Source organism: Manihot esculenta, chromosome 4 (assembly GCF_001659605.2).
Source record: "Manihot esculenta cultivar AM560-2 chromosome 4, M.esculenta_v8, whole genome shotgun sequence".
Lineage (NCBI taxonomy): Eukaryota > Viridiplantae > Streptophyta > Magnoliopsida > Malpighiales > Euphorbiaceae > Manihot > Manihot esculenta.
In genome coordinates, this window is record NC_035164.2 from 26,121,321 (window position 1) to 26,140,968 (window position 19,648).

At 30.0% G+C, this 19,648-nt stretch overlaps 2 protein-coding genes across 5 annotated transcripts; both read left to right on the top strand.

Annotated features, from left to right (window-relative positions):
* The first annotated feature begins 806 nt into the window (after positions 1 to 806).
* On the top strand, positions 807 to 7,655 carry LOC110613401 (protein ALTERED PHOSPHATE STARVATION RESPONSE 1). 4 transcript variants are annotated; one of them, XR_006350443.1, is made up of 6 exons: positions 807 to 2,521; positions 2,802 to 3,013; positions 3,650 to 3,873; positions 5,693 to 6,443; positions 6,529 to 7,012; positions 7,173 to 7,655. XR_006350443.1 is itself a non-coding variant. In XM_021754496.2 (4 exons), the coding sequence occupies exons 1-4, from the start codon at positions 1,174 to 1,176 to the stop codon at positions 6,432 to 6,434; spliced, it is 2,526 nt and encodes an 841-aa protein (XP_021610188.1). In that variant the 5' UTR covers positions 807 to 1,173; the 3' UTR covers positions 6,435 to 7,140. The 4 variants fall into 4 exon arrangements, 1 of the variants encoding a protein (XP_021610188.1); XR_002487605.2 differs by having other exon boundaries at positions 5,693 to 7,012; XR_002487606.2 differs by having other exon boundaries at positions 5,693 to 7,012; positions 7,245 to 7,655.
* Positions 7,656 to 17,438: 9,783 nt separating this feature from the next.
* Positions 17,439 to 18,505, top strand: LOC110612587. The gene is made up of 2 exons (XM_021753366.1): positions 17,439 to 17,449; positions 17,527 to 18,505. Exons 1-2 carry the CDS (start codon positions 17,439 to 17,441, stop codon positions 18,503 to 18,505), a joined length of 990 nt encoding a protein of 329 aa, XP_021609058.1.
* The last annotated feature ends 1,143 nt before the right edge of the window (positions 18,506 to 19,648 follow it).

A 19,648-nucleotide genomic window follows, 5' to 3' on the forward strand; every position in this document is an offset into this window, starting at 1 on the left:
TATTTTTTATAATTTTAATTAAATTTATTATTTAATTTATATAATTTTAAATATTTATTGATAAGGCTAAATTAAATTAATTAATGATTTATTTAATAAAATAGTTAAAGAATTAAATTTTATATAATTTAATTAACAGAAAACCGTTTTATATAATTTTAAATATTATTGATAAGGCTAAATTAAATTAATTAATGATTTATTTAATAAAATAGTTAAAGAATTAAATTTTATAAAATATAAAAATATTTTAATTAAATGATTTTAAAATTCAATGATCTAATAATAATTATTTTAAGATTAAAAATATTAATTTTTTTAATAATAATATTATTAAAATTAAATAAATATAAATAAATTGAGAGAAATATGATACAAAAATATATAATATTATTTTTAACTAAATTTTACTTTTAAAATATTATTAAAAGTCTAAATTAAAAAAATCACTTGTTAATATTTCAAAACAAAAGCTATGTTTAAATTTTTGAATTTTTTATTAATAATATAAAATAAATTTAAATAAAAAATAAAATTTAATAAATTTAATCCGCTTTACCTTTTTGCTAAAATTGTCATATTCCTCTCTCTCTCCTCTCTCTACCTAAATAACGCAGCCCATACCCCACCACAAGCTCGCAACTTCACTCCAAAACTTATAAAAAAAAAAAAAACTAAATGTATATTATTTAATAAAATAATTATAAAAAAATCAAGTAAAGAATTCCAACAAACACCACATGCAGTGAGAAAAAAAAATAATTTAAGTATTTTATATATAATAGAGTACAAATGAACACCGACGTAAACATACACACTCCACCCACTACTACAATGCCCACTACTCTCTCTCTCTCTCTCTTACTATTCTCTTTCTGCTACAAACGACGATTCACTCCTCGCTGGCGAGATTCCCTCTCTGTCCTTCGCTCGTCCCTTTTCCTTTCCGTTTTCTCTCTCCGCCTCTCCCTACCTCAATTTTCCCGAGAAACAAACGCTCTACTGCCTACTCTACTCTATCTCACCTTCTCTATCATGTTGTCTCTTTTCTTTTCATCTTCTTATAACATCATAATTCCTCCTACATACCGTTGTGATTTTAAATAATATAGCGAAATCCCAACTTCCTTTATAATTTATTTAATTATTTAAGGCTTTTTTTTTTTACCATACATGGGTTGTGCCACTTCCAAGCTCGACGATCTTCCGGCGGTGGCCCTCTGCCGGGACCGCTGTGCTTTTCTTGATGAAGCTATTAACCAGCGGTATGCTCTTGCTGAAGCGCACAATGCTTATATTTACTCTTTGAGAATGATTGGTGCTTCTTTGCATCATTTTATAGAACAGGATTGTGCTGCTTCTGGATTTGTTCCTTTATCTCCTCAGCTCAATTTGCCTCCTCAAAGAAAAGGGGATCCGGTTGCTCTCACTGATGAAGGTACCAGTTCACCCAAGAAGGCTAACATAGCTCACCACTCCCACTCCCACTCCAACTCTGGTTCCCACCTGCACTTCCACTCTGATTCCGATGATGACGACGACGATGCGTCGCATCTTCACCATTCTGATCGTTCCTCGCCTTTGCACGGCGGTGGCAGTGGAGGCGGAGGTCATATCGAGTATATGCCTTCTGAATACATTGGTAATGAGCACGATTCATATTCCGGCGGTGGGTTTCTGCACATGAATTATATGAAGAATAAAGCCAGCACGCCTTCTGTGGTTTATGAGCAGAGGCCTATGACTTCAGAGACTGTTTATTTCGGTGAATCTTCTTCTTCTTCTTCTTATTTTTATCCCAATAATTCCTTACCCCAGTATTATGGATACCCAAATTATGGTGCTGCTGACGGTGCAATGACTGGGTACTACAGTTATCCCCCGCCGTACGGATCTTCATCTATACCTCAGCCTGCGGCGGCGCCTTCCTCGTCAAAGCCGCCGCCGCCTCCGCCGCCTCCGCCTCCACCTCCGACAGCTTCAACATGGGATTTTTTGAATGTCTTTGGGAGCCATGATAATTACTATCCTCCTTACACCCCGAGTAGAGACTCAAAGGAGTTGAGGGAAGAGGAGGGAATTCCTGACTTGGAAGATGAGGATCACCAACAAGAGGTCGTTAAGGAGGTCCGCGGACGCGAGAAATATGTCGATGGTGGTGGTGGTGATGGTGGAGGAGGAGGAGGTAGTGCTAAGGCTAATAATCATTCGAAATCAGTGATGATGGACGATGGGGATGCTATGGCTGGTGGAAATGCTGAGGCCTCTCTTTATCAAACAAGACCGAGTGCATCAATGGAGAATGATGGACCGGAGTATGAGGTGCATGTGGTGGAGAAGAAAGTTGATGATGAGAGGTCAGAGGAGCATAGAAATGCCGGATTTAAGAGAGGTGGTGGTTTACGGGACGTGTCTCAAGTGGCTTTTGAAATCAAGATTCAGTTTGAGAGAGCTTCTGATTCTGGAAAAGAAATTGCCCAGATGCTTGAAGTGGGGAGGCTTCCTTATCAGCGTAAACATGGTGAGTATAAGATGTTAATTATGCAGGAATTTTTTTCCTTTTAAACTAATTATATTATTTTAATGTCACTGAGTAATTGCCATGGTCTCGTTCTCATATGCTTTCTTGATTTTGTGTGGGCTCTTGTGTTTTTTGGCATTAATGTTTGCTTCCTAAGCCCTGAACAAGAGAAGAAGGTTGCATTCAAATATACGATATTTCTCATGATTGGTTTTCTATATTTTATTTGAGTGAACTGGACTTGTATTTAACTTGCAATTCTCTGATCTTTGTGAAGCAGTTTCTAAGATGTTGCATGTAGTCGTCCCTTCATTAACTGTAGTATCCCAACAGCCATCTACATCCGGAAGTGCTGAGGCCTCATCCTCCACTAACAATGCTGATCCAGCGTACTTGGAGATCGATCAAGATTTGGTGATAAGGTCGAAAAAACTTTCTGCTACCTTGCAGAAGCTGCATCTTTGGGAGAAGAAACTCTATAATGAAGTTAAGGTATGCTGTATATTATTGATTTCTAGAGCAGATGGGTAGAAGTTCAGCCAGCTGAATGCAATGTCTACTGAGATATCTGAATTTGTTAAACTGGACACCATTCTTTCAATTGTTACATGCAATTTGTTTCTTGATCAATTCAATTTTCCCTTCTTATGCTTCACCAAGTTCCAGCTCCCTCTTATACTTATCTTTCTTTTATATGCAACTCCTTTTCCCCCTTACCATTAAATTATTTTCAAATCCAGTTGCTTCGAAAGCCAATATGTTGTCTAAGTTTATGTTCATCACCTTTGTTTATTGTAAAGTGAGATAGTTACCATGACTTTGCTAGGAAATCTTATTATAGGAAGCCTGATTTTTGTCTTTTCATATTTTCCTCTGGATAGTCTCTTTGTTTGACATGGAATATAGTTCACCCATAAGCATTGCTAGTTCCACTGCCTATGTCTTTACAAAAACATTAGGTCCTTGTATGCCTAAATATATCTGGTTATGTTTTTTATTTTTACTTTGTTGGTCTTTGAGGATGGTATTTTTGCTGCAGTATGTGTGCATAACACCGAACAATAGAGGATTCTGATTCGCTATTGAATGGTTGTTGTTAACTAGAGATTCATCGATCTGTTCTTGCAGGCAGAGGAGAAAATGCGGGTAGTTCATGAGAGGAATTGCCGTAAGCTGAAGCGTTTGGATGAGAGGGGTGCTGAAGTTCATAAAGTTGATGCAACTCAGAAATTAGTTAGGACTCTGTCCACAAAAATAAGAATTGCAATTCAGGTTGTAGACAAAATATCTGTTACAATAAACAGGATTAGGGATGAAGAGCTATGGCCACAGCTGAATGAATTAATTCAGGGGTACATGAACATTTCTTCTCTTGTAGCTTTGTGCAACTTTTTCCTTTTATTATATTTTCTGGCTTGTCAACATGTCTTCTTTTGTTTTTGGGTTTGAATGGCACTTAATACATTTAATGTTGTGATGCATCTAACTAATATGGTAAGATTAATAGTAGTCAATATGTCGTAACTTATCATGTATACTTTCAATGTAAATATTGAGAGATAATGATTAATAATTTTGCTGCTTGGATGGGTAGGATCAGTGTTTAGTTGAGGAGAGCTGGAGCATGGAAAAAAAGGGATTGTATTAGAGTGCCTGCTCTAACTTGGCTAGTGATCCTCAAAACAGAAGTTAAAAAAAGAAACTCCCAATAAATAATCTAGGGTCTGTACATAGAGAGGGCAGGAAGAGTGATGCTTGATAGTGCTGGTTGAGCCATTTTAATTTTAGTATAAGAGAGGGAGGTCTTTAGTGATTCAAAGTATAGCAGTCTCCTTTTAGGGAAAAGCAAATTTAACTTGATGTTTTCAGAATTAATCCAGCGTTTTATAAATCAGTTGAAATATTTTGCACCAGATAGTTTGGTCAGTGGATTTTAGTAGGAAACATTGATCAAACAACTCAATTGTCTAGACATTTGAAGGAAAGAAAGCGTTCCAATCTCTCAGATTTTTTGCTACATCCATGACAATCCTTGGGCTTTTGTGTGAGAACTATAGCAGAAGATGTCTCTAGGTGCAAATTGACAGCATGTCAGTGCAGGAAAATGCCAAATCCTTATTTGGTCCCGGAGCATTAATGTATCCTCTCCATCTAGTATGCTGGTTGAGGCTCCTATGAGGCAAAGTGCATTGCCATTGTTTTCTTTGGACTATCAGCTTAGTGATTAAATGCTTGCCTTGTGGTCTAGGAGGTAAAGGTTTCATGCCCTGACAACCTTCTTTCACTGAAAAAATACCAAAAAGAAGTGCATCCATTGTTAATTGCAAAAACCTTAATGTATTTTATGACTCTTTAAGACGGGAGTTAAGTTTGGTTAAACATATGGTTCAAATAAGGAAAATATGGAAATTTTTATAAGACACATTCTCATTCATCAGTTGGAAGTATTTTTATCCCCAGTTCTTGGAAAGTATAGTATGAAGCTGTCTATGTGATCAACTACCCTGAGCAACTGAAGCATACTGTTGAGTCGATTGCGGGTTGGATGCTTTTAAAGCAGATCTACTCCCTTTCTGTTAAGGTATGGCCTGTAGTTGAGCTATTGAAAAAGAAAAATACCAAATTAGGGAAATCCAGTGAGAAATTTTATGTTCTAAAGATATCTGTATATTGGATGTTATTCAATATGCCAGATCATTCAGGACATATTTGATATTACTTTTTGAGAGAAAAATCTTTTTTTTTTTTTTGAGGGTTAAGAAGTGAGCGACTTTTCTAGTAAACATAATAATTTAGGCATATTGGTCGAGTTCTTACCTTAGTAATTCAAGATGCCTGAAGTTCAACCCTCAAAACGGCCCTTCCCTTTTAAAATGTTTGAGGTACCAAAAAAAATAATAAAATGAATAACAGATCTAAGTGCAATGTTAGTTTTGTTTTCTCTTGAATAGTTTATGGACGATATGTGTAGACTATTAATTATTGTTCTCATATATTTGTACATTCGTGTGATATTCTACTTGCATCTTCATGGCTATTGTTATCTTTATAAATGCACATAATTTCATTTCTTAAAAAGTGGTTGCTTTGGAATTCAAATTATATAAGTATATTCATGCATGTGATATTCAAATTTAACTTTGCAGTTTACCTGGTCTTAATTTTTTCCAGATTAACCAGGATGTGGAAAAGTATGCTTGAATGCCATCAGTGTCAATGTGAAGCAATAAAAGAAGCCAGAGGTTTGGGTTCTGTAGGATCAAGTAAAAAGCTTGGTGATGATCATCTTCAAGCTACATTGCGGCTTGAGCGCGACCTTCTTAATTGGACTTTCAGCTTCTCGAGTTGGATAGGTGCCCAGAAGGGTTATGTGAGAGCGTTGAATAGTTGGCTTGGTAAATGTCTCTTGTATGAACCAGAAGAAACACCGGATGGAATTGCTCCCTTCTCACCTGGTAGAATGGGTGCACCTCCTGTGTTTGTAATCTGTAATCAGTGGGCACAATCAATGGATGCAATATCTGAAAAGGAAGTAATAAACGCAATGCGCATTTTTGCCTCAAGTGTGCTTAAGCTTTGGGAACAGGATAAACTAGAGATGCGCCAGAGAATGATGACGAATAATGATTTGGAGAGAAAAGTTAGAAATTTAGATAGAGAAGATCAAAGGATACATAAGGAGATTCAAGCATTAGAAGAGAAAATTGTTGTTGCTGGGGACAGTTATAGTCTATCTGTGACTGGAAATGTTGTATATCAGAGTGATACTAGCAACAGCAGTTTACAGGGGAGTCTGCAACGCATTTTTGAGGCCATGGAGAAGTTCATGGCTGAGTTGACAAAAGCTTACGAGGAGCTAATTAAGCGTAGTGAAGAAGAGAGGCTTGCTCATGAGCATGAGAGAGTTTCATAGCATACTGCTGTATGGTCCAATTGAAATACATAATCTTTTTTGCACTTATGATTACACTTATCACATGGAACTTATAGTCCAATGTGAAGTGCAGGATCTGACACCCTATTATATGCCATTAAGCTGTTCCCTTCTGCGGTCTTGTAGTGGAGCACTCCCGATGTTGTTGGTATATTCAATTGTGAGGGTGATGAGATGATTTCATCTCTTTTCCACCAGCAGCGGCTTTAATCATATTGATCAAACAAATTATGATTGGTAACAACATGGAATTGATAAGGAGGGGCAAGGGACATACAATTACGCCAATGCAAAACCAACTTTCGACATTGCATGTGTTGTTTTGCAGAATAGGTACTGGATAGGATTGGATTCAAGTCTGGTGATGTTGATGATAACTTGTGGTGCTCGTTAATGCCCTATTGGCCATTGATTTGCTATTGATCCCCAGACTTTCATGGAAGCGAGGCAGGATTGAACGTGTCAACAATTTTGATCAGGATGTATTCAGTTGTAGGTGCAAGGGCTGTCTTGAATGACGCAAGTCAGAGAACTGCCCAAATATCAGATATTGTATGGTAAATTTCATGCTACCCTTTTTTTTCCCAAATATTCATTTATATTAATTCTTGTACAGGCCTTTTCACTGAAAAGACTTCCCATAAACGATTATCAATTAAAACGTGCCAAAGGTTTTAGTGCTATAGCCGATAAAGAGTATACTGTGTTGTTTTTCAGGCTGTTGAAGGCTTGAAGCTGTAGACATTTCACAGTATTTTCACAATTTTGGCTTATTGTTTGTTATTGCAGAACCTATTCTTGGCGACATCTTGTGTGGAGCCATTGTTTCCTGCACTGCATTGCATGAACTGTGCAGTTCTGGGCATCTCTGATAGCCATGTGGTTCTGTAATGATTTTACATTGGTCTGTTATGGTTGGTAACATGCTTAATCTACAGTGCGCAGTGGTATTTTCATCTTCTTTTGAGATGGATTGAAATAGCAACATTTATACTAGTGATTAAGGTGAAATTTTGAATACAAGTACACCAAAACTGCAAAGACATGCAAATTCTAAGCCTTCCACTCAAAAAACTGAAGGCAATGCCAAAAAAAAAAAGCATGGGCTTTTCTTGCAATGTTTGAAGGTTGTAATGGGATTGTACTGTATATTGATTCGAGAAAAACCCAGTTTCTTTTATATACTGGAAGGTTACCTGTTATGAAATTAGAAGATTTTGTTCACTTAAACAAAATAATAAACGTGAAAAAAATTTAGCATGTTAGAAAGAAAAACTCAATTATCTTGATATTCTACTTAAAATTTGTATTCTTTTTTACTTGGAAAAAAAAAATAGCCTTCGTTGTGTTGCCTAATTAATTTGTAAATCCAAATTAAGCATTATTATTGAGAATCCAATAAGGTTGTCACTTTTGTAATTTTAGTAGGATTGCTTCATATTTTATTAGGGTTTCTAAATTCACATTGATCTCTAATTTATGGGAGAATTTCACAAAAATATATAACACTAGAAAAAATATTTTAAGTAGTTTTGAGTTTGTGTGTGAAGGATGCAAGTTACTTTGAGGTTTCAATTCTAAACTAAATTTAACATCGAACATTTTCTAAAACCATTGACTGCACACTCCTAATTCTATGATTAAGGTTTTGCAAATCAACTATTATTTTAGCAATTATATTTTTATTGATTATTTTAAAAATTTAGGTTGAGTAATTTTTGTTGTTGTGGTTTTAATATATAATAAGGTTTTGCTAAATTTAGTACTGAATTGTGGTTTTGGTACATAGAAAATAAAGGGATTGTGGTTTTCTACCAAAAATAGAAACTAATAAAAATAGAAAATAAAGAAGAGAAGAGGAGATAGCTTTTCTTATTCCACAAAACAATCATTTTTCTCTTAAATTTGAAAAGTCTTAAAGGTACAACATTTATAGGTATTGGACCAATCATTTACTTTTTTTTTTATTGATAAATGCTTGGACTCTTATAAAAAAAATAACATTTTTCATCTTTAATGGCAGTTTGACATTTTATGCTACAGTGATTCCAAATTCAAAAAGAAAGAAGGAATTGCCTGAATTGCTAATGGAGTCATACCGGCTATGCTGCTAAAATTTAAGCAAAAAGACGTGTCAAACTACAATACAATAAGCTATATTTCATTTCCAAGAATTTGTGATAACACATTAGATAAAACAAAACCAATAGTAGAGTTCTTTTGTTGTTGATTTAAGAAATGTTATTGTGTTGGATTGTAATGATGCTGAAAATATTAGTTTTGATTTTAATTTGACCATGAGTAATGATTCTCCCAATTTGAATTTTAGGTACTAAAGTAGGGATTTTCACTTTGCCTTTGACTATAATTGTCCATATAGTTCATTTGTTTTAGAGTATATCCTGCTTTATAACCTTGATTGCTTCATTACCAACTCCATGCACAAGATTAGTTCCCACACATAGTCTACAACAAGCTTATCCATCTTCTTTGTAAGAGCTACAAATTTTGCATTATTTATATTCATTGCATCTATTTGAAACATTCAAACTAGTTTCTTTGGTTCCTTTTTGACTTTTGCTCTATCACCACTCTACTGATAATGGTTATAAGCTATTTGATTCAACAAAGCAAATGCATCATCTTTGATCTTTTTTAGTAAGTCACACTAGCTGCTACATTGATGACCCTCCTCAAAGTAGGTGACACACTATTATAGAAATGTTGAACTAGCATCCACTTTGGAGTACCATGACCTTTACTACTCTTTGTATCTGATGTGGTGAAATTTTATACATTTACTTATATAGTTTTAGAACCACATCCACCTATTTTGATTGATTTTTATTAGTTTTATTAGATTTTTATGTTTAATTTTAGGATTTTTAGTTTTAGCCTGTTACTTGTTGTTTTCACTTAATTTATAGTATTTTTATAGGTTAAAATAAATCAATAAATGAATGAGATACAAATTCGAGACAATTTGGAGAGATTTTGAAGAAATGGACAAAAACATAGGGTAGACCTGTGTTTTTGTGTCTGACCTGTATTTTGGCCTCCTGCTCCATATTTCTCTCTGAATAAAAATTTGGAGCCGAATCATATAGTATAAAATATGGAATAGACCCATTTTTTCATGGTCCATATCATATTTTGTTTCTTTCTACTGCATAATGCCCCATGTTTTTATCAGAAGTCCTACTTATCTAGGTTTTTTATTAGGCCATGAATTAAGAGTATCAATGGAGTATAAATATATTATAATCGAGAGACTCAAGAACTTTTTACCCACTTTTGAATATATATACATGAAGAAAATCATAAAGAATCCAAGGAGAAAGATTTGGAAGATCTAAAAAGAGAACTCCATACATCTAGAATTTTTCTTTCTTCTCCTATTATTTTGATTTATTGTTTCCAATTATTTTAGGATGATTTTGGATAATTTCTCAATAAAGTTTATTGTTAATTGAACATGAGCAACTAAATTCCTTTGCTAGGAGACTTGATATAGCTTGGATCTCTTTATTTTATTTGAGTTGATTTCTTTACCAATGTATTATTCAATTCTTGAGATTAATACTTTTGAACACCTACGAGATGTTGAATAATTTTATCCTAATATTAATACTGGAAGGGAACTTTTTAGGACTGAATTGTGAATTGAATATTACATGAATATTTATTGGATTGGGAATGAAGATTTGACATTATTAGGAGATAGGTAACAATTTTTAGTTAATTAATTTGATGAGAGAGAGTCAATTACCTTAGGATTTTTTTTTGAAAGCAAAATCTTAGGATTTATTTGCTGTAGATTTAGTAATTAATATTGGATTGTTAACTAAATGAATTAATTGAATTAATTGAATTAGGTCCAAGTGAAATCAAGGTACCCTAATACTTAATATTAATTATGTCACGAATTCTGCCTTGTTGAGTATTTATTTTTATTTTCTTATTTTATTTCAAGTTTACAATCATTCTTCACAATTGATAGTTTAAATAATAATTTGATTTATAAATATTTTGGTACTTGGATACGATACTCTACTCCCTCTTTATTACTTGAGATAATTCCATATGCTTGTGGATATAGCCGGCTTGTCAATATCTTTCCCACACTTTAAAAATAGATTCATCTTCTCGTGGCATTAAAGAATAAAGATCACTCCTCAAATTTATTATCTTTTTAGGTGAAAAATATTGCCCAATAAAAACTTTTGGTAGCTCATTCTAAGTAGTAATTGGTCATGGAGATAATGCTTGAAGCCATTTCGTTGCTTGATCTGTCAATGAATAGAACAATCTGAGTCTAATCATGTCACTAATTTCTAAGAAATGCTTCATGTGCACATTAGAATTCTCTATAGAAAATCCTCTAGATTGTGGATGTTGCACCATATGCACCAAGGATAACTTTAATTCAAAGTTGTTTGCATCAACCATTGGCTTAATAATGCCTTCATCTAAAGTCTAAAGTTTAGATAGGCATGATCCACATAGTTTTATTATTCTAATGAGCCATTTGTTCAACTTCTTAATTTATTTTTTCTTTGACTTGAATTTTATTTTGTTCTTGTCTCACACTAAGATTCCACAAATTGATTTCTTTCTTCTTGCCTTTTTCTTTTGGCTTCCTTTCTCAATGCTTTAGAAGTTTGCTCAACTTCTATATCATAAATGAGGAAATCTTAGTAAAAATAAAAATAAAAATTATTATTTAATCCCTATGGTATGATAAAACTCATTAATTGATCAATTTATTTTGAAAAATGTACTAGAGTGTCCCTGACGTTTTAAAAAGTCTACTAATTATTAAGAGAATTTTAGAAATTTTTGCAATACTTAATGGCTAAAGTAACGAATAGACTAATTAGTAGACTTTTTAAAACGCCAGAGACATTTTAATGCATATTTCAAAATAAAAGGACTAATTAGTGAGTTTTGCCATATTATAGGAACTAAATAATTAATTTCTCAAAATAAAATCCTTGAGACTTTAGAAATAAAAACATAATAGTAAAAGTAGTAACAAAAGAAATTTCAAAGAGAAAAATGCCTAAATTAGCCAAACACCCAAATCACACAATATTAAACTAAACAATTTTTCTGAAAATGACACCAAAAACTTGATTAATATTCATTATAAGTGCATAGATTATTAGGTAATACAATATGAGTAAAGTAGATTCCATAGAAATTTGGGTTTAAAGACCAAATTATGAATGAAATGACTATTTAAGTTAATCTTAGCACAAGATTAATGGTAAAAAATACTTAAAATTGCCTTAAGAAATTTGATATTTTGTGACAAATTACTTTTTCATAATATAAACTTCATTATTAAAAAATTAAATATTATAATGAAAATAATTAGTTGTCATGAGAAATAAGTTTTAGTGATATTATATAATTGTGTCATTATAATATATCTAGTTCGTCACCTAATATATATATATATATGATGATAAATTATAAATATTTGTCACAAAATATATTTGAAGTTAGATTTCTCATTAAAATTTTTTAGGACAAAAACATTCATTTTATTGTGAAATAAATCATAATAAAAAAATACTTATTATAAATGATATTATCACTAAAAAATTTTAACTGACGGGTTATAATAAATGTCATCAAAAAATTTGAAGAAAAAAAAAACACTATCTATCTTTGATGGTAGAAATATTTTAGTGAAAAATTATTTTTACTACGTGACAATATAGTATATCAACTTAAATACTAATAGTAACAAAATGTTAGATTCATCTACCGACATATATTTTTTTATATCGAATTATAAAATTTACCATTAACTATTTTACATGCAATTATTTCTCATCAATTTTGAAGATATAAAATTTTAGTGATAAAAAAATTTGTGACAATATATATTATTGTATACAAAATGGGGCCTATCAATTACAATATTTTTCACTTAAAAGTTATATAAAATTACAAATTATAAATACATCATAAATTTGATATTTTGTTATAAATTACCTTTTGAAAATATATGATTTATCATTAAAAAGTCACATATTATGATGAGAATAATTAGCTATCATGAAAAATAACTTTTAGTGATATTATATAATTCTGTTCTTATAATATATTTAGTTTGTCATCTATATATTTAATGATAATTATAAATATTTATCATAGAATATATTGAGATTGGATTTCCCTCCAAAATTTTAGCCCAAATATTTTTTGATAAAAAATTTATTTTATTAAGAAATAAATCGTAATAAAAGGAAAACTTATTATGACGTATATAATATTGTCACAAAAAAATTTTAAATATCGAGTTATAATAAATATTATTAAAAATTGAAAAAAAATTTTCTATTAATTTTGGATGGTGGATGTTTGTATGAATTTATTTTATTGTATGATAATATATATTGTGATAAAGAAATAAATTTTTAGTGATAAAAAAAATTGTGGCAATATATATTATGGTGTACAATGGGTTTGACATTTACAGGTTCTCCATTTAAAAAGATATATAAAATTATAAATTATAAATACGTCACAATAAATTATAAAAAAAAAATTAATTTTGTCAATCATTTTAAAATGAGGTTATGTTCTTGTATAGGTAAAAGTCTAGTAATAAGATTTTTGTAATAATATTTTTATGCCATATAAAAAGTGATAAATTTGATCTTAAATAATAAAAAATAGATAAATTAGTTGTCAAAAATTAATTTTTGAAAAAAATTAGGATCTGCTATAAAGTTTGAAAATAAAAATAGAATTTAATTATATAAGTTATTAAATTTTTTTTTCTTCAAAATATGTAATCTAATGATAATTATTTAATTAAAAAAAGGTTGAACAAGTAAAGCTAAACGCCATCTGTGGGGATTGAACTCATGACCACATGGATAAAGCTATGCACTCTACTGCTGAGCTTAGATGGCTGATTATTTAAAATTTCAAAATGATTATAAGAATGTTAAGTTATAGTTGGAATCTTAAAATCAATTTATGCATTATCATTTATCACCTATAGGCCATGGGGAACTCTGAAGTGATTATACAAATCAACTTATACTTGAAGGCACCAATCATAAGACTTGAGAGTGGAGAGAAAAATTATCTTCGTGAGATTTTTACCTAGGAGGTGGGTGATTGTTATTTTTGGTATCCCACTGCAAATATTTTTATCATCGTTAAGTTTTTGAATTCTATTTCTTCTACTTTCAGTTCAGATTTTAAGAAAGTGAATGGAAATAGCAACAATATGTACCTTATACATTATGATTATATAAGGAGGTTTGATATTCAATAAGGTATCGCTCCCCTTTAGTTGTCACGTATTTGTTTTCGATGAAATTGCTCCTAATATGTTTTATATGTTTGTTTATTTTGGAGAAGTTGATGAATTAGTGAGTAATTGTTTTAAAAATGTAGCTCTATGATTCTTTTTTTTGTTTTTTGAAATAATTTAAGCTAAGAATGAACAAGAAAATATTAGAAGTTACATATTCGATTAATTATTTTAGAAAAAAATTATACTTTTTGGAGAATTATTTAAAGGCAAGTTCAATCTTAATAAGAAGTGATTGAATCTTAATAAGAAGTGATTGATATTATTGCATGGAAGGAAATATTTAGAATTCTTATATTTGCAAACTGATGAATTGATTAGCACTCATTCAAATCATATTCTTATTTTCTCATCGATCATCTTAGCAACATTAAGTGACCTATGATATAATGCAAAAATTGATTTTTAGATGTGATTATACATTAGGTAATTTAGTTACCTTCAAACAAATGAAGTTGTTGGATAGAAAGCATGATGGAGTGAATGCAATTTATAATCTTGCTACTATTAATGGAAAAACAAAAAATGATTGATAAAATTGTGGAACTATTGCCATGACCAAATGAAATGGTTAAACATATAGATAGATGAACTTGTTTTTTCCATAAAGATTGTAGAAGAAACTGCATTAAGCTTTATTTTGGCATATTGTCGTACTACTCCCTTAATTGCTCCTTTTATTATTTTTCTACATATACATGTATGTATATATATATAAAATCATTATTGCCTCTAAGCCTGTTCATTTTTCAGTCTAAATCAAAAAATCGAATCGAATTGACCAATTCAGTGTAATCTGTATATATACCCACTTACCCTAATGGAAAAATATACTAAAATTACCCAATTATTCCTTATCTTGCTACAGTTTGAAATCCTAAATCAACTATATCAAACATTTGAACCAAACACCCACTTATTCTTGGCTTATGAATCTAGATATATGGAGTCGTAGTATGTAGAAATTCTTTCTAACTACTCCATGGCACTGACATTGATTGTAGTATCATACAACAAACTAATCTCGCATGTGGAGTCCAGACACCCCTCCTCATTATCAGTTTCATAATCGTCTAAATCAGAATTTTCTGAATCACAAACATCGCTAGCTTTAGTCAATAATTGGTATATATTACATGTGCCATGTAGAAGTGTAAAATTATCTCCATGCAACTGGACTTTCTTTTTGCCTTTTTGCCTAACCATCTTCCATGAACCATATTCATGTGTTTCCTTGATAATCTCAACATTTCTTGCATGCATGGTCTCTTGATTTTCCGTTGGCCCTATGGACTTGTGAGGGCAAAACTCCATTGTGTGCTTATATCTTCCACAAGCAAATAGATGTCGAGTGCATTCTTTCACAAACTCAACCTATTGCACGCTGTTATTGATGGAGAACTGGGACACCAGTGGTTTCTTAAGATCCAAAGCAACCACCAATCTAGCAGAAGGGCTATGAAGCATATCAACAGTGTTATTATCAATTTTAACAACTTTTCTTACTGCCCCTATCGCCCTCGGCCTTGGCAACATCATCATTTGTATCACAACATCATCCTTCAATATTTCTAACCCCAGTTCATTAGCTACTGTATCTGTTTCCATGTCTAACGCCTGCCTCCATCAACACTGTATCCTGTAAAAGATAAGCCTACACTCTTATCTCTCTCCTCCAGATCCTTTCGTTTCACATTTTTCATTTCTCAAAACATGTGATATTTGATTAGTCCACCATGTGATTTCCCAAATGTCAAGGATTAAAATTTTATTTTATGAGTTAATCACTTCATTATTAAGACAATTGGAATCTTAACACCTCTCCTAATTATGACTGGATAAATAAATCACCATTAGTTAAAGTTTACTTGATTTTACATTTCTAATCTAAAAAACTTTTATTATTTAATTGATATGATATAAAAAAATTTATTATTGATTTTTCAATTTAAAAAATATATTAAAAAAATTTATTAAATTTAAAAAAATCTATTAATTAATTATTTCATTAATATTAATCTTTAAATATTTTATATTTGGTCCATATAATATTAAAAAACTCATTAATAAGTCAATCCATTTCATAAAAATATCTACAAATTAATTCCACTTATAAGAATATTTTAATTTTTTTATTATATTTAGCATTTAAAAATGTGAAAAAAATTAATTAATAAACTTTTTAAAATATTAAAAATATTTTAATTATTTTTCAAAATCGATAAATTAATTAATAAATTTATCTATATCAAATGAATTAAATAAATAGTAACTTTCCCTTTAATTTAAATATTTTAATTTTAAATTTATTATATATTTTAATATTTTTAATCGAATGTATTTTTAGTTAAATTTTAAACTCAATATCTCATATTTAAATTTTGTATATATTAACTACATGCCAAAAAATTAAACTTTATATCCTTATTTAGTATGTAATTTTTTTAAGAAGAGAATTGAATTCTTGTAGTATTGGTTTTCCCAAACACAAAAATTTGAAAAAAAGAATTCATTTCTTTTAAAGTTTTTCAAAATTTAGCATTCTAAACAAGGATTATATGTTTATTTCAAAATCTAACTAAAATTACATTTATAGTGTATATTTGTAATAAAATAGTAATATACTTATAATTAATAATCGTACAGTAATTTGGTACATTTATAATTAAAGGATGAATTAAACATAATAATGAATTATAAATTATTCATTATTATAATATGTGCATATATATATATATACATATAATATAATATAATAATTATAATATATATTGTTACAATATTAATGTATATAAACATATATAATTATATTGAAAATATATAACATATTTAAAAAATCATAAAAAGAACATGAGTATAATACCTATTTTCAATTTGATTCTGATATAGTACGGATCTGGAATAGTTCTGATTTTGTTCTCAATGAAAGAGCTAAAATCTATTCAAAATAATAAAATATAATTAATTAAGTAGCTAAAATAGATATTAAATGATATATTTATAAAAAAATAATAGTGAGTATATATATATATATATATATATATATATATATATAACCTTTATAAATAAAGATTATACCGTTAAAAGATAATTTTTTTTAAATAGAAATTGAAAAAATAAAATATAAGACTTCTCGTATTTATTTAGATATACTTACCGACCACTAAACTAAACCGATAAATGATAGTTGTTTTATAGATATAAAGTGGAGTAATAATAAATTTTAAAATTTAAATTATAATTAAATTATAATTAAATTACACACGTTGCTTTCTTTATTTCCTTGCATCTATTTGACAGGACAACATATGCTTATTTGTTAGAGTCATAATTCTTTATAGTACTCTTCAAAAACATAAAAACATGTGGCAAATTGGCCCTGCCGCGTAGTGCCAGGATGGAGAAGCATCTAAATTCAGGTTCTAAAGCATATATATATATATATATATATATATATATATATATATATATATATATAGACTGTACACGGGAAACAGTTATACATTAGCCTAGCAAGTAGCAATGCAACTTGCTATTATCAATAATTTCTCCATTGAAATCCATTTGTGAGCTTTTCCAAGTTACTGATATAATTTGTTGATGAGTTGTCGAAGTCGGTAGGCGGACGACACTGCGTAGACATGGCTGAGATGTTGTTAAATCCAAATCAAGATCACACAACCATCAATATCGAGGATGAGATTCCTCTTGTCTACCTTTCTGATGCAGTCATATAAAGGCCATTGATGGGCATGAAGGGAAAATCAAAGCATTGAGAGTTCAAATAAGGGCTTCTCTCTTCTCTAACAAATTCTCAGAAATGGCTGCAACCTTGTTCCATGGTCGCTCTGACAGCTTACCCTCCAGACCACACCCTCTCATGTCCCAGTTGGATGATCATATCTGCAGATTAAGGGCTTCTGAAGCTACTTCTACATCATCAACATCAATACCCCGCATGCTCAACGCCCTTCCAGATCTCTATGATTGTGTTGATAAGTTGCTTCTTTTGCCTCTAATTCAACAGGCATTAGCCCAGGAGCAGAACCGCAAATGGGTTGATGAGTTGCTTGATGGGTCTCTCGGACTCCTTGATGTTTGTAGTTCTGCCAAGGATGCACTGTTACAGACAAAGGAATATGCTCTGGATCTTCAATCCACAATTCGCAGAAGACAAGGAGGTGACGATGGACTTGCAACTGAGGCTAGAAAATATCTAACCTCTAGAAAGTTGGCAAAGAAAGCAATCCAAAAGGCCTTGACCAATTTGAAGGGTTTAGAGAACAAACACTCTCTCTCTTGTATTGGTGGCGACAACGAGATTGCAACAATTGTTACTTTGTTAAGAGAGGTTCAAGCAACCACTCTCTCTGTCTTAAAATCCTTCTTGTCCTTCATCTCCGGGCCAAAGTCACTGTCCAAGCCAACCCATTGGTCATTGGTCTCTAAGCTTATGCTGCATAAAAGAGTAGCATCCAAGGAAGAAGAAACCAAGGAGAATGAATTTGTAATGGCAGATGATGCATTGGAATCTCTTGTTGGATGCAAGACAGATTGCAAATATGATAATTTAATGCTTATGGAGAATGTTCAAAGCCATCTTAAGAAGTTGGAGATGTGCATTCAAGATTTTGAAGATGGATGCCATATCCTCTTTAGGAGAATGATCAAAACAAGAGTTTCCCTTCTCAATATGTTGATTTTGTAATGATGAACAGTTATAATAGGACATGGAAATGAATTACTCCTGTACAAATATTTTGGTAGTAATTAAATGTTTCTCTATAAACAAATTCTTCTTTGTCTGATACTATGAAGTTTCTACGATCTGCTCAGTCCATCGTTAATCGAAAGGATTAATATAATATATGAGAGCTGCGAAGATTACAGTTGTCTCAAATGAAATGATTATTTTTTTTTTTTTTTTGAACAGCACGAAGTGATTAATTTATTATATTAAAATAGGAGCACTTTTATTATGACTAAAAAAAGTAATAGTCTCATCTTATCCTTAATTTTTTAAAATTTTAGTGTAATTCATTTCTAGGCAGCTCCATTTACTTGTGCATGAAATTAGAGTTTCAAATTGAATTGAAAAGTTATATTGAATTAAATTGAAATAAAAAAAAATATGGTATAAGAATTGAAGTATATCGAATCGAATTTATTTAATTATTTAGTTTTAGTTTTAATTTTTTATCAAGAAGCATACCGAAATTAAATTAAAATTATACTGAATTAAAATCATATTCAAAAATCGATTTATATATATATATTCTTAAAAAATCAATCGTGATATTATAATTCTAATGTATACTTTCAATAATATATTTTATATATCATATGATTTTAATAAAATTAAATACATATAATGATAATATTAATTAATTATTAAATACTTTTTATCATTTTATTTAATTAATTTAGTTAATTGATTATAATTTATTTTATTTATATAGATAGTATATATATATATAATATATGTACTAATAAAATTATACTATTAGAATATAAATTATTAAAATAATTATTTATATATATATATATATTTATAATAATAATATAACAATATAAAATTATGGTATTTTTTAGTCATTAATTAATTATTAAATATTTATAATAGTATAATTTAACTAATTTAATTAATTAATTAAAATTCATTCCATTTAAATAGATTATGTATATACACTATCTCAATATTAATAAAATTATACTAATAAAATATAAATTATTAAAATAATTATATATAAATTTATATGTGAGTATATATATATATATATATATATATATATATATATATATATATATATATATATATATATATATACTAAATTATATATTAATAAAATAT

Coding starts and splice junctions, on each gene's coding strand:
- LOC110613401 (XM_021754496.2), top strand. CDS start 1,174: ATGGGTTGTGCCACTTCCAAGCTCGACGATCTTCCGGCGGTGGCCCTC. Junction 3,014..3,649: donor AACTCTATAATGAAGTTAAG/GTATGCTGTATA, acceptor CTGTTCTTGCAG/GCAGAGGAGAAAATGCGGGT. Junction 3,874..5,692: donor CTGAATGAATTAATTCAGGG/GTACATGAACAT, acceptor AATTTTTTCCAG/ATTAACCAGGATGTGGAAAA.